This window comes from Episyrphus balteatus, chromosome 1, assembly GCF_945859705.1.
Source record: "Episyrphus balteatus chromosome 1, idEpiBalt1.1, whole genome shotgun sequence".
In the NCBI taxonomy this organism is placed as follows: Eukaryota; Metazoa; Arthropoda; class Insecta; order Diptera; family Syrphidae; genus Episyrphus; species Episyrphus balteatus.
The window spans coordinates 69,813,214-69,836,286 of NC_079134.1; the positions used below are offsets into that span (position 1 = coordinate 69,813,214).

The window sequence follows — 23,073 nt, forward strand, 5'->3', positions numbered from 1 at the left end:
GATTCACCTACCCAATCTTTTTTACTACTGAGATGTATATTGTAGTTTTTCACAAAGTTATAATTTGTGATCATTGCATCTCTTGGAAAGTCAAGGAAGTTTTCTTCTGAGGATCTGGACAGGAATTCTCTTTCTCTGTTGCCTATGCATTTTCCAGCCTCAGTTCCTTCCTTGGCAAATCTCATGATAGCTCCCTAAGCAGCACTTTCAAAAATAAGGTGAAGTCGAGTTAAATCAAGAATAACCTCCATTGCTGCCGTAGGGCATGTTCTCATAGTCTTTGCACTTTATCTAGTGATTTCCTAGTTGTTGCAAGATCGGTTCTCTGTGCCAAGCCACCGCACCATAGGTAATTATAGGTCTTACCATCATAGTGTACATCCATCTTAGGATGTATGGTTTGCAGCCCCATGAATTGTTTGCTAATCTTTTGCAAATCATTAAGGCTTTCGTAGCTTTACCAGTAGTTATTTCTACGTGTTTGTTCCAGAGGAGTTTACTGTCTAGTGTGATACCTAGATACTTAACCTCCTTCTGTGTTTCTATTACTTCTCCAGCTAACCGTATAGGTTTCATACGGGGAAGAAGTCTTTTTTTGGTAAATGGTATAATTGTTGTCTTGGTAGGATTGATGTTAAGTCCTGCCGATAGGCACCATTTCCGAATGTTTTTCAATCCTCCTTGAATAATATCGCAGAGTTTCTTCAAACTTCCCACTGGCTATTATTACTATATCATCGGCAAAACCGAGACATCGTATACCTAAGGAAGTTAGATTTTCTAGTAGTTCATCAACAACAATACTCCAAAGCAAGGGTGAAAGGACCATCCCCTGAGGACAGCCTCTTGTTGTGATGATAGTTTGTACATTAAGACCTGCCCTTACCTCAGCTGTTCTTGTGCTTAGCATTTCATTGATCCATCTCACTACAGTGATAGGGACTTTTTTCCTTTCAAGAGCTTTGTTAACAGCGACATGTGAGGTGTTATCAAATGCTACCTCTATGCCTAGAAAAGCACATAGGGCTGTTTCTTTTGCATCCAAAGCTCTTTGTATGGAATTTGTTAGCTCGAAAAGGGCAGTTTCCGTAAATTTTCCTGCCCTGTAAGCATGCTGGCGATGGTTAAGTGGCATATTTATTAAAACTTCTGATCTAATGAAGTTATCTATTACTTTCTCCAAAGTCTTAAGTAGAAATGATGCCAGGCTAATTGGCCTGAATGACTTTGGATGGGTGGTATCTTTTTTCCCAGTTTTGGGAATAAAAATTACTTTAGCTCTTCTCCACAGGCGATCCTTTTTGAAGTAGAGCAGGGAAGATACCATCGACACCTGGTGACTTAAAAGGTTGAAAGGTGTTTATCGCCCAGTCAATTCTTTTGCCTAACTTCCAGTCTGTTTTGTTAGGTTTGAAAGGTGTACTTTCTATAACATTTCCTGTCATTGGAAGCGATTTTGGGAAGTGAGTGTTAAGTACCAGAGTCGACCTTTGTTGTTCATTTTCAGTAAAGCTACCATCATTGTATCTAAGCACTAGCGACTTTATGGTTTTGTCTTTCGCTAGAGCCTTGTGTAGTTTCGCTGCAGCTGGAGTAGCGGTAATATTTTCACAAAAACTCACAAAACTATTTCTTTTTGCTTTTCTGATTTCTTTGTTGTAAATTGTCAACTCTGTCGTATAACCTTCCCACTCCCCAGTTCTTTTTGCCTCATTGAACAGTTTACGTACCTTTGATCTTTGTTTCGACAGATTTTTGCTCCACCAAGGAGCATCTTTCTGACTTTTGATTGGTTTAATGGGACAACTGAGTTCAAATGCCTCATTGATTGCTCCACTAAACTCATTAACCATATGGTCAAGTTCAAGGTGACTTTTAGTCGTTCTAGCCGGACCGATTCTTTCAAGATTGTTTTGTACCGCACTCTTATAAAGATTCCAGTCGGTTTTCTTAGGGTTCCTTCCAGAGGTGTTCTCTGTGAGAAGGCGTGTTATTGAGAATGTAATTATTCTATGATCAGACAGGGAAGGTTCATTGGATAATCTCCAACCTTCTACTAGCCGACCTAAGTTAGAAGATTCAAACGTTATGTCTAGGACTTCTTTTCTAATTCTAGTTACGAATGTGGGAGTGTTGCCCACATTATAAATATCTAGACATTTTTCCAATATAAAATCTAAAAGGTACTCACCCCCTCTGTTTATGTCGGTACTACCCCATGCTGTGTGATGCGCATTTGCGTCGCAACCCACAAGCAATGGTAGTTTGTTACTTTTGCAGTAATCGACCAGCCGTTTTACCTTCGTCCGTGGAATGTTGTCTTCGTCACCTGGGAAGTAAGCCGCCGCAATAAAAATCGTTTGAGGTATACCATCACACTCAATTTGGGTCTAGATCGGTACCAGATCCCTCGTCATAAATTCTGAAAGACAAATAAATTTTATATTATTTCTTATTTTTATGCAATCTCTGGGCGAGTCGTGCCTCGTGTCCCATATTAAATCAGAGTTACTACTATTTAGACCTCTTACCTGACCTTTGTAGGTCCAGGGTTCTTGGATCAGAGCTAGTCCCAAATTCTCCTTTGCAAACATTCTTACCAGGACGGCTGATGCCGCTTTTGCGTGGTGGAGGTTAATTTGGGCTAGCTTAGTGATCTCGCGTCTGTTCATTTTTTGTTTAACAGATGGGGACCATTGCCCCCTCATCTGCTAACAGATGATTTTCTTCCTCCTTAGTAGGAAGCACGTCTGACTCGGCTTGACTCAAGGTGAGGTCCATTCCCTCTAACTCATCGTCGAGACGAACCTTTTCCATACCCATGAGGAGATGGGAGGGATTGTTGGGTGTTTCGGAGGGGTAGTAGGGAATTTGTGGGTGGGGTTTCATTGGGTTGATTGGAATCTGTAGTAGGAAAACGGGTAGGACGTATGATGCTTTTAGGAATTGGGGCATCTGACATTTCTACCTCTTGGGTCCCTTCCCTACGTTTTGAGGCTTATGCAAGGTAGTAGGCACTGATGGTTTCTTTAGGCCTGATACACCAATTTTGCCGAATTTTTAGTGAAGTTCATGTTGAGCCTTCACTTTAGCCTCGGCCGACTTGGCATCAATGCTGATCACCATCAGTTGCCCCTTTCCTTCTGCCGTGCTTTTGAGCACCCTCCAGGCCTTGATTGCCAGTCCTTCATTTTGGGCTTGGATAAGAGCCAATGACTTCATGTCCTCTTGCCAACTGCTTTTTGGAAGGAACACAGTGATGTGCTGCATTTTGGGGATATCGTCTCCCAAGCATGCCATCAATTCGGTACCCTTCCAATTTTGCAATTCTGAGGCTTTTAGTTTTAGCGAATCTGCTGTAGGTTGCCCTACGCAGTCAACTAAAAGGAAGCCTGTTCTATAATGCAGTCCATTGAACTTAAGTTTGTGTGTCCATCCCAAGGACACCTCCTCAATTATGGCCTCTTCCAGTGTTGACAGTTTGTCAGCACTGAGAGATGCCTCAGGAAAATCCTTAGGTAGGACCGCAACCTTAACTCCAGTTGCCACACTTGCATAGCTTAAGCCCAGTGCTTCAGCACCTGCCTTGACGGTACTAAGTCCCGTTTCGACAGTTGCATTTGTCCTGGGCTTTATTTGGCCGCTCTTCCGCTTACCCTGGTCTTGGCTTTTGGGAGGTTCGCTTGAATTTGCTAGCTTTCTCTCCTCCATCTTTTTCTTGGATTCTTCCCGAGACAAGCCTTGCCTCAGGAATCTGCTATACCATTTTTTGCCCGCTCCACTAAGCGAATCACGGTATAGTGAGTCGTTTTGACCACCTGAACCCGGATTCGGATTAGTGCGTGCTTTTATGGTTATTGTCGATGGAGTCGATTCTGCTTCTGATGGTTTGTTCCCATCTTTAGCATCTACTTCGGCCCTAGTACCATCTTCTGCTATCTTAGGAGGGATACTCCCGAGGATAGCTTCTGATGATACCTCACCTTGAGCTAACCGGTTCTTTTTATGCTGCTTTGGCTTTGCACTCTTTTTGCTGCACCCCGGTTTCGAGTCTTCACCATGGAGATCTCTCTGCATCTGACTCGCTTAATCGCTGGCCGTGACATCCCGCTGGACAGCGATTTTTTTTAAATTTTTGTTGTTGTTCGATTTTTTCGACATTTTAATATATTTCTGGTTAGTTCCCACGTTAAGCTAGAGAATAAAAAAAAAGGCCATCATATCAGAGCTCCCCATGATAAGATAAGGTCTTGATACTCTTTGATTCGACCCGGTTTCAAAGAGGCACCGTTAAAATACTGCCGGATACCCCTGGCTGCAAACCACTCCAATAGGCACGGTTACATCACCCTTGATTAGGGGTGGCAGTTCTTGGTCGTAACTCCTCAAAATTACTACCGATTTAGGTTTCCCCAAACACGGTAGATCAGATGATGAATCTTTGAAACTCAAGCCACCGCACCAACGTCAAGGTGACTGCCGCGCGGTAGAACTTTAGCCCTGAACAACTCTATAGTGTCAATTCATTGAGTGAGCTTTTTGACAATAACATTAAAAGTATCGTTAAAACGATGGTGGTTGAAAAAAGTGTACCCTATGTTAATGCTGAATGGTTTACCAATGATCTTCAGCAAGAAAAAGCCCATAAAATTAATTTGTACCGTAGAGCTGATTGAAATGAATATCGCAGGTACAGAAATAGTTATAAGCATAAGTTATTGAGAGCAAAATTTGCATTTATACGAAGAAAAGTTGAGGCGGCTCAATCTCAAACAGAAATGTGGAAGCAATTAAAAAGGTATGTTCTACATAAAAACAAAATTGAAAAAATAGGGGAAGTGCAATTTGAAGATGGCAATATTATAAACGACAGTGCAATATTAGGTATGTGATAGCTTACATAATTTTTTTGTTTAAAGTATAGTAAATTTGACTTGTTCTGTCTCATACCCTGTTTATATATGTTTGATCGAAGAGTGCAATAAAGATTTTAAGTTTTCTGAAGTGAACATTGATGGTAAATACAGTGGGACACATACTTTTGCGAATCTTTAATGCATCTCTTGCGTCGGGCATATTCTCAACTACGTGGAAGGAATCCCTTATTGTTCCAACACTGAAGATCCCAGATGCAAGAAGTTGTAAGGATTTTCGCCCAATAAATATGGTTCCAGTATACGAGAAGGTGTTAGAAAAACTAGTAATGCATAGTGAAGAACATAATTCCAGTGAAAATATACTGTCTATTAACCAGTCTGGTTTTCGTGCTTAACATTCTTGTGAAACGTGTATAAACTTTGTTGTTAATAAATGGAAATCTGAAATCGATAAGAAAAACGTGATCATAGCTGTATTTATTGACCAAAAACGTGCATTTGAAACCGTTAATATATGTGTAAACATGCATGGTTTAGGAGTTTCCTTGAAGGTAGAACTCAAAAAACAATTTTTAATGGAAAAACTTCAGACACTGTGTCCGTAAACATACGTATTCCACAGGGGACCCTACTAGGTGTGCTACTGTTTTAAATATATATAAATGATATGGAAAAAGTACTGAAACATTCGCGCTCAAACTATTCGATGATGAGGGTCTGCTATGTACAGTGCGGTTCACATGGTTAGACGCACCAATTTTCATTTACATAAATTTCATTTTTTTGAAGGTGTGTACAAGAATAACCAAAAAAAATTGTATTCATTAGAATGGTAATTTAGTTCTTAATAAAAAAAAATAAAAAGAAATAGTGGGTGAGTGGAAGTTAACGGTACTTTTTTCTACTTCTTGTCTCTGACGTAAGGAAAAAGGGCACTATTCTTTTCAAACAGCGTTTTTTTAGAGACTATATTCAACTTTTATTTTAATTAAGGATGTTCGTCACTCAAAATAATTTGCCAAAAAGTTGATGTTCTTTCCGTTATCCCAGCTTTTTCTTTAATTTTGCTCGTGGATAGGGCTGAATTCGATCATCTTTTTTTTGGAGGTCGTCTAGGAGATCTAATTCAAAAATAACGGAACCCAATATTTTTGTAAATACACAGCGAATCTTTCAGAATACAAAAACTCAAATAATATGGAAAAATTACCTCATAAGAAAGTCGGATTTCTTAAAAAATTAAATTTTATCTCGGTTATTTATGGAATATTCTCAACAATGTTATACCTTTTTGAAAAGAGAATTGAACACACCAACTTTTTAGGTAACTTGCCGAAACATCGTAGTGTATTTTTTTTTTTACACTACGGTTCATTGAATTAGAGTCATGTAAAATTTTTTAGTACTTAGTTGGGCAAAAAAGTAATTTTTTGCTTTAAAACTGATGCAGCTGAGTTAAAATTTTTGAATGCATTTGGCAGGGTTATTCAAGGTGCCGTAACAAAAGAAAAAAATGAGAAAACTTAAGATTAGTAGTCACGGCACATGTAAAACCGTCACAGGGTGACCATTTTTTTGACTTTTTTTCAAATGCCCATAACTCACAAAATATATGTCTGCGATTTTTTTTATTATTTTTCTGATAACTGTCACCACCTACCCTATCCACCGTTTTCGTTTCGACGTTAACTTTTGGGACACCCTGTATAATGTGATAATTATACCCCATTTTGAGTATTGCCCTAAAATACTATCTTTATGTAAAGCAGATTGCAAATATTACAGAATAAAGCAATACGTTTTAAGGTGCGATCACTATGCTAGCATAAGAACAATGAATGAATAATTAAACTGGCTCAAGATATACCAACGGTTATACATGCTTACAATGACATTCATTTTTTAAATAAAAAAACAATATGTGTCCAGAGTATCTGACAAGGCAAGCAGCAATAAACGCAAATCCTGTGTACAATCTGCGAAGTACCGAAGACCTGATGATTCAGCGAATGAAAACATCAAGAGCGCAACGACCTACCGAATGAAATAAAAACTTCAATCAACATAAACGAATTCAAAAGACTAATATTGTCCTATATTCGAGAGTTTGTTATATAAAATTCTTTTAACACTTAATTATTTTAAACTGTATTATGTATTAATTAATGTGTTATTGTAATTTTGAAATGTATTAATTTTATAATTATGTTAACAATGTTTAATTATGTAAATGAAATTCAGAGCCAAATAAAGTATTACATTACATTACTTAAGGAATATTTTTTTTAGTTTATTTCCAACCATATAAGATCTTAGGAGCATACAAATTCTAATTATTTTAAAATCAAAACGGCAACACCGGCAATTTTTAGTCTATAGACTTTAAAGTATTTTTAATTACCGACGTTTTAAAAAAAATATCATCAAAATCTAAGCTGTTCGGCCGGGTTCCCTAATATTGCCAATTTTTGAGCTTCAGTTACTCCACTATATAACACATTGAGAATTGTTAAAGAAATGACTGAGATATTCATAGATTACCTCGTAAAGTCTGTAAAAATGGTTTTTTGAAAATACACTATGTAATTTGTCGAGTGTATTTTCAGTGTCACATCGTGTTATTTAAATATTAGTGATTTTGAGTGAATTCTGTTCTCAATTTAAGAAGAGAATTTTAATTCTGATTTCTGAGATGCGTTCTTTCTGTCATTTTCGTGCGAATAAAACTTTTTCAGAAGGCTTCTTAATGATTCTGGACGCTTCCGGAAACCCAATCGAAAACGACATTAATTTAAAACTCGATTTCTTAGTTATGACAGTGTTCTAGTAAATGAGCGATATGTGTTCAAACTAACTGAAGGGTTCAGAGGAAAAAACAGCACACCTATTCCAACTCATTCCAAGAAAAACGCATTTTAAAATTTTGTTCTCCATACAACTTAGTACTAAAGGCACATCATTTAATTTTTTTTTTTAGCAAGGCTTGAATTTATTTTCTTAAAACCTCATCATTAGTTTATTTAAAAAAAAAAAGTGGACATGTGGCGTTTTTCGTCTGGACCTTCAACAGTCAAACAAATCTTTTTTTAAAACCTAGTACGCAGATCGAACTAAATTTTAGCTCTCATACCAAATTCTGTCAAAAATTTACCCGAGCTAAAATATGTCCATTAAGTGGGTTATCACAACATGTAATAGAAACTGGCCACTCTGCAGACTTCGCTAAAACAACAATAATGGACAAGGAAAAGAGAACAAATAATAATAGATACACACTTGAAAGTCTGCGTATACAACAAAATATAGAAAAAACAATAAATACTCAATAAGATCGAGACAACACAATAGCAAGTTATTCCCTGGCATTAAGAGCGGGGTATAATGTATAATTTAAATTCAAATTGTTCTTCATTTAGTTTTTCTAAAGTGCTGTGCTGTATGTTTTTATTTAACTTTTATTTATTAAATGTCAATAATTTATATTTTTATTTTAGAAAATTCCAAACTTTTTAATTATCAATCATCTATCAATTATTAAATGTAACAAAATAATATTTTCATGTAAGTTTAAACAATTTTTTTGAGATTTAATAAAATACCCCTAAAGAAGTCGAGAAATTACGACGAAACGCAGGGAAAAAGTATGAAATAGAGATTTTTATTTGCATATAGAAGGAATTGACCCAAAAAGTCCGATTCAACCTAAACATCAATTTTATTATGTAATAAAAAATTAAAATATTTTCCCACTAAAGATTTTGTTTGTCTACTAATTTTTTGACAGCTTATCATATACGTGAAGTTGGATGCCCTTAAAAATACATGGATTCATTGTCGTTGTACTAAATCGCTCTATCTCGTGACTATCGTTGTCCAGGGTATCGTTATTTTGCCTTTCGTTTCGTAATACGAAATAGGGCCCCTGATAAACAGCTTGTTCATAAAATACACACTTAAAAAATATTTTTTTTTTTTATAAATTTTGTAAAACGGTTCTGAAATAAAATCTGTTCACATCAATAAATAGGTCGAGTTACTTAACTCATAAGGTTAGAGGTTAAAATTGGTGTCAAATGAAAAATAATTTGATACTGAAAATAAAAAAATTGGACTGTTACCTCTAAAATGGGAATTTCTATGTGGCAACTGGCAATCCTATTTTAAAGGAAAAGTTGTCATTTGCGTAGAGTTGCCGAAAACTTGTCTATATTTGAGAGGTGGCACTCGACATTTTTAAGATAGAAAAGAGTCGTAGCTAAAAGCTGATGCACGTTTTAGCCCTTAACTATATCAAATATTATACACTTTGGCTTAAAAAGAAGTGATTTTAGTGGTTTTTAGCATTTGCGTAGAATCGGTGTCACTCGACATTTTTTAAATAAAAGAGATTCTTGGCTGAAAGCTGATGTATTTTTTAGTTTTTAGCTCTATCAAATGTTATACACTTTGGCTTAAAAAGAAGTGATTTTAGTGTTTTTTAGTACCGAGTACTTGTCCATAATTGAGAGGTGGCACCCAACGTTTTGTAGAAAGAAGACAGTATTTTAAAAAAATATGGTGCATAATTTAGCTTTCTAATGCATACATAGTTGTACTGTTTTGTTCAAAGAAGATTTTTTTCAGTATAATTTCATTTGAATAGGGTTGCCACATTTGTAGGTTTACGTTCCTTATATTATTTTATTAATCTTTTTTACTATATAGACTTTTGTTTGACATTTCATAAATTGTATGTGGCCAAACAACAAAGATTTGACTGTTTTAGTTATGTGACAATTTTTTCTTTAAGATAGGGCTACCTCATAGAAGTTTCCATTTTAGAAGTGGAAGCTCTATTTTTTTATTTTCAGTATCAACATATCTGTCACTTGACACCAATTTTAATCTGTAACCTTATGAGCTAATAATTCGATGATCGCCGCTTGGACTTAAAGGACAAAACAATAATTGAGACATAGATGGAACAAGAAATGATTAACTCGTTGTATTGTTTTTAAGTGTCAAATAATTGGCACTAGAACAATAGAAGTTGCACATCACCCAACTTAGCTTAATGCCGTTCAAACAATAGTTCAAGTCTAAAAGTTTTATTTTTTCCAATGAATGATCTTGGGGAGGGACAAATCAATTTTAGCCTACTTCTAATAATTATTATCATTACTTTCGTTGATTTTATCAGAAGCATTATTTAGTTTTTTTTTCTTACATTTTTATTGTTTAAATAAGTTATGTTTTAATAAATAAGATAATAATAATAAATAATATAAAGGAACTAAAAAAAGTTTATTTTTCCAGTGTCCATTATGCCCCTTCACTTCGGATAACACAAATATTTTAGAGATTCACATTAACAGATCGCATTTCGACCCTTTAAGTCCCAGTGTAAATGATTCCTCTTTTGCAAGCATTAATTCTAATAATGCGATAACTGGGCTACGATGTCCTATCTGCAATGATATATTTGAAACAGCAGCTTTAGAACTCCACGTTAATATAGAGCATAGGTTATTAATATAAAAAAAATATATGTTGCTATAAAAACAAACATGTTTCTATTTTAAATATACAGGGATATTCTTAGTCCAGAGAAGGCAAATTCAAGTGATATAGCAAGTGGGGAGATAGTAAACATATGTCCTGTATGCAATAAAGAATTAGATACAATGAAATCAAAAGAAATGGAAATGCACATTGAAACTCACTTTCCAAGAAGCCCTCAAACGAAAACAGAATCTGCTTTAGATATGGTGGAAAAAAAAATTCGCGAGCAAAAGGAATTCGATATGTTAAGGGCTCAATATGGAATGGATGATCAAGGAAACTTTCGTGAACAATCTGCTGAAGCTATGCAACGAGCTGTGTATGCTGGCGAGATGAGTGTCGCCGACTATTATGAAAGGCAAGTTGGGCTACGTACTGCGGAATCTCATGGAATCGATGATGGAACTTCTTGCACTAAATCAGTTGCCTCACGTGTCCTTGCATTATCTTCATCATCTCCTGGAGTTATAAAATCTTTGCTTTGTTCAGCGGTCGATCATTATGCATCCAGTTATGGTGATAAAGGATGGGGATGCGGCTACAGAAATTTGCAAATGCTTCTTTCATCCTTATTGCAGGTATAATATTTATGTTTACCCTAGGTTATACTGCTGAAATACTTATAATATATTATGTATTTAATTTTAGAACACTAGTTACAATGAAGTTTTGTATTCAGCTTGGGGAAAACGTAATCCATCACGAACAGCCATACCAAGTATTTCAAGACTTCAAAAAATGGTAGAGGCAGCGTGGGCGCAGGGCTTTGACGTTCAAGTTACTTTATTCATTTTATTTGAAATTTGTCATTTTATTTTATTCTTTTTTAATAACAGGGATCAGAACAATTAGGGTGTAAATTATATAACACTAGAAAATGGATAGGAGCTACTGAAATCGTTACCGTATTGTCATGGTTGAGAATAAACTGTCAATTGATAGATTTTCATCGACCTACCTCTCCTGATGGGCGCCATCCTGAATTATTCAATTGGGTACTAGAATATTTTGAGCAACGCCGTGTGCATACTCCTCCGTTGTATCTCCAACATCAAGGTGAATATTTAATAACGTATAGACAAAAAATCACCTTCAAATTGAATGCTTATAATACCATGTTTTTAAAAATCAATCAAATTACTCATCTTTAGCTGAGTTAATCCGAATTATTTTTTTTTAATACAAGATTTTCCGTAAATAAATAAAGAAAATTTAAGGAGTACGTTCTAAGAAAAAATTGTTTTACAGCAAGACTTCATCAGCAAAGTTGATATCACTTGACAATGATATTTTTTTTATTTCAACCATCAACCTGTCCAGAAAAGTTTTCTTTTCACTCCTGCCCATTACCTTCATTGTTTTAAAATCTATTTAATATGCTTACCTGTTGTGTATATGTGAATATAAATGAAAATAAAAGAATATATTAAAATATTCCAATTGTTTTATATATTTTTAAAATTTTATTTTATTTTAAAAAAACTTGAATTTTATCAAAACATTTATTTACTTTAACAATTATTAGCGACGAGTTTCGGTTTTAAAAACCATCATAGAGCTTAATTTTGTGACTTCAGGTGTTGAGTTGCCAAGAATATTTATTTTCAGATTGAAAATAAAAATTTGGTTGCAACAATATTTATTTTCAGACAGAATATAAATATTGGGTTGCCAAATCTGAAAATAAATATTCTTGTCAACCCAACACCTGAAGTCACAAAATTAAGCCCGATGTTGGTTTTTCAAATCGAAATGCGTCGCTTATAGAGCTGTAGCAAATCGTATGTATTCGTTACTAAAATGCGGGTATTTGCTTCAGTAACGAGTAACGAAACGTTACTTTCTAAACAGTATCGTTACTCGCATGTTTCGTTACTGGGTACTGAAGTAACGAAACATATAAAAGATACGAAACATACGAGTAACGACCCCATTCCAATTTCAATACTAAATCATCCGATATATGAGATACGAAACGAAGTGATACACTCAATTTGGCGCATTTAGCATCTCGTATCGGTATCATTACCGTAGTCGGAATGCTAACTCCAGACAATTATCTGGAGTTTACTTTTGTCTCGATAATAACGGTAGTGCCAAGGTATAGTTGAGTTATCGATAATAATTTATACAGAAATATCAAAAGAGACCTTTTAGTATTTTCTCTGTGGCCGAAATATACCCATGCCGAACCCAATGCGTTTATGACCTTTTTGTTAATGGTCTTGGAATGTAGCTTAAGAATGTTTTGGTTTTTGAAAAAATTTGTTAATTTCCAGTGCAAAATTTTCAACTAAAAAAAAAGCCGAGAAAAAGAGGTTTAAAAATCACTGTCAATAGAAAAAAAAATTAAAAATTGTTGGACATGGATGTATTGAAGTGTTAATATTCCGAGATCTAGGCGATGTACTTTTGAAATAAAGGTCTCTAAAGAATTGTGATAAGATTACTGAACGGATATAAACAAAAAATTACCAAAATTTTGTCGAAAAAATAGAAAAAAATAAAAAAAAGATTCCACGTTTGATTAAAAAAAAATCAGTATACCTTCAAACTCTTATAACATGAGAACGCCGCAACTTAAATGAATGTTAATGGCTTTAAAAAGTAGCTTAGATTATACAAATTGTTTTTGGTTTTTTTTTCAAAAAAAAATTTTTTCACTCTTATACCAACGTACGAAACATACTTAAAATACTAAACATACGAAACGTTTCAAATACATGAAATATACGAAAAGTACGAAGCATGCGAAAGTAACGAAAGTAACGAAACAAATGAAACAAACATGCAAAACATACGAAACACACGAAGCATACGAAATATACGAAGCATACGAAAGTAACGAATAACGATATTATTGATGCGGGTACTAGTATCAAAAGTAAAGTATACATGCGGGTACTCATTTTGTCGTTACTTTTACAGCCCTAGTCGCTTATAATTATTAAAATAAATAAACGTTCTGATAAAATTTAAGTTTTTCAAAAATTAAATAAAATTAAAAAAAAAATATATAAAATAACTAAAATTTTTAATATATTTTTTTATTTTGTATTTATATTTACATTTTCATTCGCACAACATGGAGACTGCATCACATCGAAATAAAATAATTACCTGTTGTGATTACGCTGCTTTCTGAAAAATAAAGTCCCGCGAAGTTTTTGATTCCCTGAATTGAACCCTTCGTAATGGCTTAACATTTTTCAGTCTCCATATCTGATCGTCAACTTGGATTTCGTTTTAGTTTACATAACATATCTTTTTATTACTTTCTTCATACATTTTTTCTTTATGTTAAATAGAAATCTTAGTTTATATTTATCCCTCCGGTTCCATTTTAAACTCTGAACTATCATGTATCTCAAATAAAGAATTCAACTTTCATTAAATCAGATTTATAGAATTATTGTCATAAAGGAAACAAATTATAACGTAGTGAACAAAGGTGAACAAAGGTGGATGAACTGGCCGGACCAGAATCGGTTCTTGATGAGTTACTAGCAGAAATAGTTTATATTCCCATAGGAGTCATGAAGGGCGATATCTTCTCAAATTACTTAACAAAAGCTAACAATAGGTGGTACAGCTTGACTAGCTGCGTCATATCTAGAAGAATCTGGCCCACCTATAATAAATCCAAAACATATGATTTGATCTCTAGACCCAGAAAAGAAATTAGCAAGATTGTTGCGGTATGCACGGGACATAGGAGAACATGAACAACAAATTTTGTCGCAGTTGATTGGATCAGCAGGAAAAAGAAACGGTCTTCCACTTCCTATGCCAATGTCTATGCCAATGTCCTGCCCTTGATAGGAGTAGAGCGCTCTCTCTGGGCAGTGAATTTTTCAACGATATACAGGGTGTCCCAAAAGTTAACGTCGAAACGAAAACGGTAGATAGGGTAGGTGGTGACAGTTATCAGAAAAATAATAAAAAAAATCGCAGCCATATATTTTGGGAGTTATGGGCATTTGAAAAAAAGTCGAAAAAATGGTCACCCTGTGACGGTTTTTCATGTGCCGTGACTACAAATCTTAAATTTTCTCATTTTTTTCTTTTGTTACGGAACCTTGAATAACCCTGCTATCAAATGCATTCAAAAATTTTAACTCAGCTGTATCAGTTTTAAAGAAAGTATTACTTTTTTACCCAACTTAGTACTAAAACATTTTACATGACTCTAATTCAATGAGCCGTAGTGTAAAAAAACTACACTACAATGTTTCGGCAAGTTACCGTAAAAGTTGGTGTGTTCAATTCTCTTTTCAAAATGGTATAACATTGTTGGGAATATTCCATAAATAACCGAGATAAATTTTTTTTTCTTAAGAAATCCGACTTTTTTATGAGGTAACTTTTCCATATTATTCAAGTTTTGTACCCTTTCAGAACCTTTCAGAATACAAAAACTTAAATAATATGGAAAAATTACCTAAAAAAAAGTCGGATTTCTTAAGAAAAAAAATTTTATCTCGGTTATTTATGAAATATTCCCAACAATGTTATACCATTTTGAAAAGAGAATTGAACACACCAACTTTAAAGGCAACTTGCCGAAACATTGTAGTGCATTTTTTTTACACTACGGCTCATTGAATTAGAGTCATGTAAAATTTTTTAGTACTAAGTTGGGTAAAAAAGTAATATTTTCTTTAAAACTGATACAGCTGAGTTAAAATTTTTGAATGCATTTGATAGCAGGGTTATTCAAGGTTCCGTAACAAAAGAAAAAAATGAGAAAAATTAAGATTTGTAGTCACGGCACATGAAAAACCGTCACAGGGTGGCCATTTCTTCGACTTTTTTTCAAATGCCCATAACTCCCAAAATATATGGCTGCGATTTTTTTTATTATTTTTCTGATAACTGTCACCACCTACCCTATCTACCGTTTTCATTTCGACGTTAACTTTTGGGACACCCTGTAGATAAAATCTCAGAATCAAAGATCAAAGAAGTTTCTTAATATTGTGATAGTGAATAAAAATTCATTTTCATTTCAAACTGTCTTAGGTAAAAAAAATAAACTTTGGTTAAAATTCTAAATCAGAATAATTTAAATGGTGTATTTTATTCATAGATTTATTGTATATTTTTCAATTTCAAAAGAATAATTTTTCACCAATCAGATCATTTTTTATACCACTAGCACTAGTAGCTACAATTGTGTTTTGTGTTTGAGGTATAGCGCGTGTGAATAGAAGGTATAGAATGGGATCCAAAAAACACTACCTTGTGGTACCCCAGCCACTATTTCCCTAAAGTCTGAGTAATCATTTCCGTGTTTAACGCGGAATGGTAAAGAGTCCTTCAGGTAGGACTTGTCTTAATTTGAATTTGAGACATCAAAAGCTTGAGACACAAAAAAGACCGCTGAACAAATTTTCTTTTCATCAAGAGCTTTCTCAATGACATCGGTTATTCTATGCACTTGATCAATCGTAGAGTGCTTGCTTCTAAAACCGAACTGGTGTTCAGGTATAAGACCTCTTTCTTCTATTATTGGCTGAAGACTCAAAAGACCTTCGACACTACAGGAAGAAGTGAAATGGGCCTATTTGTTTTCGTGAGATGGTTTTCCAGGTTTCAATACCATTATTACTTCTGCGACTTTCCATTGGTTTGGAATATATTCCAACCTAAGAGTGGCATTCATTATATATAGGAAGTTTATTAAACCTGTCCATGGGAGCATTTTAAGAATTTCCGCATTCGGCTAGCGTAACATTTCTTTCGATGAAGCTTTCACTTGACGTTATATTCATATTTATACTGTCATTCAATGCTTGCCCATTGAATGGTTTGAATGTTTCCTCTAGGTAATCATCAAAAACGTTTGCTTTTTTTTTTGTCGCCTCTTGCCCATTCATTTTGGTCTTTCATTATCGGAGGTGCTGAAAGCTTTGGTTTTTTCGTGGCTTTTATCGCTTTCCATAGAGAGTAGTTAGATTCTTTACCTGTCGTCAAATTTTCTAGGTAATTTTTAGCTTCGCGGTTCTTAAAATCTGATATCATCTTTTTAAGCAAATTACTTAGATGATTTAGATTAGCTTTGTGTTGAGGAGCACGATTTTGTTGCCATTTCTTGCGCGCTTTTCGCTTTTCTTTAAGTATGTCTTTTATCTCTTGGGGATATTTAGCGTCTTTGTACCCTGAAATTTCTCTTTAGTAAGGGGTATTGTTCCATGCGGCTTTTTGAACAATATGCACAAAATTCAAGAGGTGTTTGTAGTTATACCCTTAATTCAACATTATCCTCAATATCTTACTTCCCAGTTAGTTTAACCGTTTGTTAGCCTAGGTGGTATTTCAACTTTAACAAGACTTTAAGGCTGAGTGGACCACGTAAAAATCGGGTTATCGTTTACAAATCGGTGAATAACTTTTACATTTTTAAAGATAATTGAATGAAATAAATTTTATTATTTAGATAATAAACAAGGCTAAATGTCTTCATCCCCACAATTTCCAAATTTGTGCACTTGTAATTCAGAGAGAACAAAACATGATAAAATTTTAGTTGTTTTAGAACGACCTGAAATACATTGGTTTGTTTCTTAGTTAGACTAAAATTTTTATTTTTTTTATTTCTATTTTGGATTGAGGTTGAATCAAACTTCGGAGTAAAACTATTTTGAAAATCTAAAAATGTATTTTTCATAGAAAAAAATTAATCGAAACTGAAGCTATTTCTCCTTATGTTACAATGTTTGAACATGTGTAACTTCTGCAATTATTGTTAAAATTCATCGAAATAAAAAGAAATAAGTACCTCAACTCAAATACTAACACATTGATTAGTTTAAGAAATTTATATTAAGTTTTAAGGTCTTAAACAACAAAAAAATGTTAAAAAGTCATTTTTTCTTAACTTTTTTAAAACAAAGTGGTTTAATTTCTTTGTTTTTCAAAGTATGATTTTGATTTTTATTTTATTTAAAAGCTTAGTTTATTGACTATGGAGTAAAGCTATATTTTGTTGGAAAATATTATTTTGTAACCCTCCAATCGCTTTTAAAGGAGTCCCAAAAACAATAAACTGTACTAAGAAACCAGAATTTTATGATTTTTTGTAATATTTTTTTTATTTTTTTTCATTATTTTTTCTATCAATATCAAGTTAGAAAACAAGAATTGCTTTAATAGTTTTCTTACAATTAATTTTTGAAAAAGAGTCTACTTTCCATTTTTTTTCTCAGAAATTCATGGAATGCGTATGTATTGGAATTTGTAGTTCAAACAAATTCCGGTGGCGCTAGTTGTATCTCTCTCTTTATTATCTTCTATTTTGTTTCTACATGATCTCTCGCACTCGCTCTGTCGAGTGGTTGTTTGGTGGTATAAAGAATAAGATGAACTTAGGTATCTGCATTCTACATATTGTTTGTACATAGGTTTTTCCATAAAAAAGGATTGGCGCCAGGCAAGCTCATCGCGCATGCAAAGTGTTGTTGTATTTTTTTCGCGAAAATGAGAGGATACAGGAAATGTATCTCTCGCACGTTCGCAATGTATGGTATCTGGTGTTGCGTGGTAGGTATATGGAATAGGATAAACGAGTTTTTTTTGTATTCTTGTTTTTTTTTAAACTGGTTTATTTATCTCTTTCATAAAGGAGATGGCACATTTTTCTATGGAGCTTGGGCCCAGTGTGTTCACTAACGAAATTGGTATCAAATGAAAGGTGACGGTGAGCACATTACGTTGGTAAAATATTTTCAAATTCGTACGTGGGGTTTTGGAGATATTTGAGTTTGAAGTTTCGGATTTCAGAATCAAGATTTCAGCAATTTTTTCGAACAATTAATCGTAGAATGCGTAATTATGGATGCACAGAAATAATATTGGTATCAAATGAAAGGTATTTCTCTTGTCTATAAATCTGTATCAAAAGTTTTTTTCTTTGTTTAAAAAAATAATACATATTAGGTATTTACTTCTCAAAAGGTGATTTTTTTTAAGCGAGGCATTTGGCGCATCGAAATATCGAAATATTCAGTGGTGACATGTACTTTTTTTGCAATTTTTGGATAGCTTAATGTGTTACCTTTAATTCAATATATAAAAAAGTTCTATAAATCATACAAAAACCTTATAATAAGCAAAATACACAAAAACGCGCTGAAATATGCATATTACTTAAAAGAATAGAAACTATAGTTCAGTCAATGGGGGAAAAATCCGAAAAAAGTTGTCACGTGAGCTAAGTTTGAATGCAGTATTGAAGAGGGGTTTATCCCAAGTAAAAATCTCAGATTGCGTATTGTTTGGTCTTGTGGGGCGACCGCCATTTTGAAAAACGCATTTGTCTCAATATCTCGAGAACGACTGGTCGGACAAAAAACTAGACAGGACTTTTTAGATTGGAAATTAATTAATCTTTTTTTTTCTAGTACATCATTTTTCTCTAAGAGTTATACTTTCCGAGTAAAGTATCTCATTCTCAGTAATCCCGCACTTAACTTTAAGGGTTGTTTAAAATATTCAAAATATCAAAAAACACACAATTTGCGGTACTGTTACTCTGAAATTATAACTCGTAGAGAAAAATGATGTACTAGAAAAAGAAAGATTAATTAATTTCCAATCTAAAAAGTCCTGTCTAGTTTTTTGTCCGACCAGTCGTTCTCGAGATATTGAGACAAATGCGTTTTTCAAAATGGCGGTCGCCCCACAAGACCAAACAATACGCAATCTGAGATTTTTACTTGGGATAAACCCCTCTTCAATACTGCATTCAAACTTAGCTGACGTGACAACTTTTTTAGGATTTTTCCCCCATTGACTGAACTATAGTTTCTATTCTTTTAATTAATATGCATATTTCAGCGCGTTTTTAGGTATTTTGCTTATTATAAGGTTTTTGTATGATTTATAGAACTTTTTTATATATTGAATTAAAGGTAACATATTAAGCTATCCAAAAATTGCAAAAAAAGTACATTTCACCACTGAATATTTCGATATTTCGATGCGCCAAATGCCTCGCTTAAAAAAAATCACCTTTTGAGAAGTAAATACCTAATATGTATTATTTTTTTTAACAAAGAAAAAAACTTTTGATACAGATTTATAGACAAGAGAAATACCTTTCATTTGATACCAATATTATTTCTGTGCATCCATAATTACGCATTCTACGATTAATTGTTCGAAAAAATTGCTGAAATCTTGATTCTGAAATCCGAAACTTCAAACTCAAATATCTCCAAAACCCCACGTACGAATTTGAAAATATTTTACCCACGTAATGTGCTCACCGTCACCTTTCATTTGATACCAATTTCATTAGTGAACACACTGGGCCCAAAAATGTGCCATCTCCTTTATGATGTTGCATGTTAGGTATTCTTCTGAGCAACTGTATGGATATATTTTTTTCTATGAAAAAAAAAAAAAAAAAATTGGAAAGACAGGCAGTCTGTAATGTTATTCGCATTATAATACAAAAATCTAAATTTCGATCAGATTCCTGCGCCTACGAATATTTGCAAAAATTATATAGAATACCAAGTGACGTAGGTACATAGATGCGCAGAAAGATAGAAAAATTCAACACTGAATATCATACCATTTTTTTTCTTCATAAATATACCTACCATGACTCTTGCAAATAGAGTAAAACCAACGGAAAACGAAAACACAAGTGAATTCGGTTGCGCAAAGCAAAACCGCAATATACACTTGCAAGGCTTGCAACCCTTTTTTTTGCTATTTCCTTGATGCTGATTTGTTTTTTCTACCTAAATAGACTTTAATTTTATGACTTTGGTTCTCTAGAAAGGGAAAGAGTATGCAAATAAAGATACAGAGAGAGAGAACTGAGTTGAGATGACGTTGAACGTGAGAGATGTATGGCGAAGAAAGGTCACTAATACACACAAACTCATTTACATGAAGTCTGAGTTCGTCATTCGGGGACACCCACTCTTAACGGGAGAGTGGTCAAAGAAAAGATCAAAGCATTCCGTTATTTTAATTCGATTTGACGGTATTCCCTTGACTTCAAAGAAATCAATCAGGTCAGGTATTTTCGAGGTATCTGCCGGCCAATAAGTTGGTTTTCCAGTAGAATGGAAGTCGCAACTATTCTCCATACCGGCTTCGTATAACGCTCATAATAGAATACCAAAATATAATACAAAAAAATGTTTGTCCAGCTAACTTTGATAAATAACAAAATACGCGACCATTAGTTTCATTCGAAAAAATCGACTGGCTTTATTTATATTTTTGCTTATTTTAATCTTATGTTTATGACCCTGCAGAACGCCGCATGCAGTTTTAATTTTTGTTTCTTTGTTAACATTTCATTGTATGGAATTTAACCTTTCATTCTACATCAAAATATTTCGAAATTTTAATAAAGTTCCACTAGACATGTAAAATTGCACACTGTGCGGCGCATTCTGCGCTAATTGGGTCATCCAGCTAGGTTGATTATGACCGCCATCTCTACCTACCTAGTGAACAATATATGAATTGAATCGTTTATTTCAGAAACAGCATAAGTCCATGAGCACTAACTTTTCAGGAGCAACAAAAAACTGTTTTTTATGTTAAAACTCCCCAACACTTCAAATTTAGAGTATGCCGAGTTATAATCTAGCTAACGACGCATTTAAAAACCTTAAAAATATTAACTTTTTTTCAAGTCTTAGCGGGCTTTAAAGTCGCTGGACTTATGTCGTTTCTGCTCAAAACGAATTTGTTTTGGTAAAACTTTTGTATTTATTTAACTATAGCTTTCGAACCCAGCTTTCGATTTTAATAAATAAAATAGCAGTAGATAGAGTAAATCTTTACCTTTTTATAAATGTATAACTTAAAGGCTTGCGTGTCATGATGTTTGCCAAAATAATTTAAAACTGGTAAAATGTCATATAATTCAAGAGTTAAAAATGCTGCCACGGCGAGAAATCTGGCTTTAACTTTTGAATCCTGAGTTCAATTTTAATGAATTTAATAGATATAGATAGAGTAATTCCTTACCTTTTAATAGATGTATAACAAAAGGGGGTGCGTGTCAAGATTCCTGCCAAAATAATTTAAAACTGGTAAAAAGTCATGTATTTAACAGTCATGCCTATTACCGAAGACGCAGATGCACTGCGGCGGGAGTGAGAGTCACTTTCACAAGATTTCTCATTACTGAAGCCGCCGGTGCGGAAGTGATAGAATGACATTTGGCTATGTAAGTGTCATCAATGACATATGTCGGTAAGCAGTTTAGTGTGTTTTCGTGGATCGACAATACAGTTCATCCCGGGGAGTTCACAGATTGAAATTTGATTCGGTTGCGGATCGAGTAGATTCCCGGGGACTGAGTCACTGCGTCTTCTGTAATAGGCATGAGTAAAAAATGTTGTCACTGGGCGAAATCTTAACTTTATTTATTTATTTAAGCTTAGTACAAGCTATGACTTAACACTACTTAAAAACTAATTTAAACTACCTTAGACTAATTTAACATTTTTTTTTTTTTTTTTGGTTCTTGTTTTGTGTATTAAGACCGAGCCCTAAGGCCCACCTTAATGTTGTTTTATGGGAAACAACAAAAAAGAAAAAAAAAAACAAAAACTTAAACATTAAACACCAAGCTTAAAAAATAAAGGGGTTTGGATGGAGGTGTTCATATCGGGGCATAAGATGGGAATGATAAGTGCAGCAGGATATTCCGGAGATTTTTTCTAAGTGACGATTTACTTATATGGAAGTCAAAGGAGGGCATTGCTTCGTTCGAGTGCCTTAGCATTCTGGACATAGGTTCAAAGTGGCCATAATTGGTTCGATGACGGGAAAGGTAAAATAAGGGTGGAGAGCGGAGACTTCGGGGATTGGTGTTTAGGAGAGAAGATGAGTCAATGTTTCCTGTAAGCAATTGATGGGCAAAGAGTATGTCGGCTATTTGGCGACGTTGCAATTCAATTAGATTCAGACGTTCATGGTATGGGGGTAAGTTGAATCTATCTTCCCACGGAAGAACACGTAAAGCGAAACGAATAAATCTTCTTTGAACGTTTTCAATTCTATGTGAATGATATTCGTAAAAATGTGACCAAACTTGGGAAGCATATTCAAGAGTGGGTCTTACTTATGTTATGTAAAGGGATTTTGTAACATATGGATTATTGAACTCCTTAGACCAACTTTTAATAAAACCAAGGGACCGGTTGGCTTTGTTAATTATCTGATCAACGTGAGAGTTAAAATTTAACATTCTATCACATGAGACGCCCAGATCACACATGGATTCTGCTATTTGGATGGGTTCATTTAAAAAGTAGTAAATTCTTGAGGAATTTAATGTACGTCTTCGGGAGTATGTAACTTTAAGGCATTTACAGATGTTCAAATCTAAAAAAATATGTGTGCACCAATTGAAAAAGCGATTAAGGTCGTTTTGGAGAAGATTAGAGTCAGATGGAGTTGAAATTTCCTTGAAAATTTTCATATCATCTGCAAACATTAAAAGGGAAGAGTCTTTTAAGATAGCGGTCACATCATTTACTGTAAGAACAAAAAGAAGAGGTCCAAGGTGACTACCTTGAGGAACTCCAGATGTGGCGAAAATTGGTTTAGATATTGTGCAACGAAACAAAACTCTATAGACGCGGTTCTCCAAGTATGAGGTTACCCAAGAAAT

General features: G+C 34.1%; 1 protein-coding gene across 6 annotated transcripts in view; it reads left to right on the forward strand.

Annotated features, from left to right (window-relative positions):
- The window catches only part of LOC129905186 (zinc finger-containing ubiquitin peptidase 1-like), a 126,652-nt gene that overhangs the window by 22,142 nt on the left and 81,437 nt on the right, over window positions 1–23,073 (forward strand). For 5 of the 6 annotated variants that reach the window (XR_008770557.1, XM_055980598.1, XM_055980597.1 and 2 more), the window contains exons 4-7: window positions 10,173–10,381; window positions 10,447–10,996; window positions 11,067–11,195; window positions 11,255–11,474. Coding sequence is in view for 5 of the 6 variants with exons in the window: in XM_055980598.1 (XP_055836573.1) it covers window positions 10,173–10,381; window positions 10,447–10,996; window positions 11,067–11,195; window positions 11,255–11,474 (1,108 nt within the window). In the remaining variant the exon portion in view is untranslated. Of the gene's footprint in view, window positions 1–10,172; window positions 10,382–10,446; window positions 10,997–11,066; window positions 11,196–11,254; window positions 11,475–11,604; window positions 22,008–23,073 lie in introns of those variants that run through there. The other variant, XM_055980601.1, reaches the window with a different exon arrangement.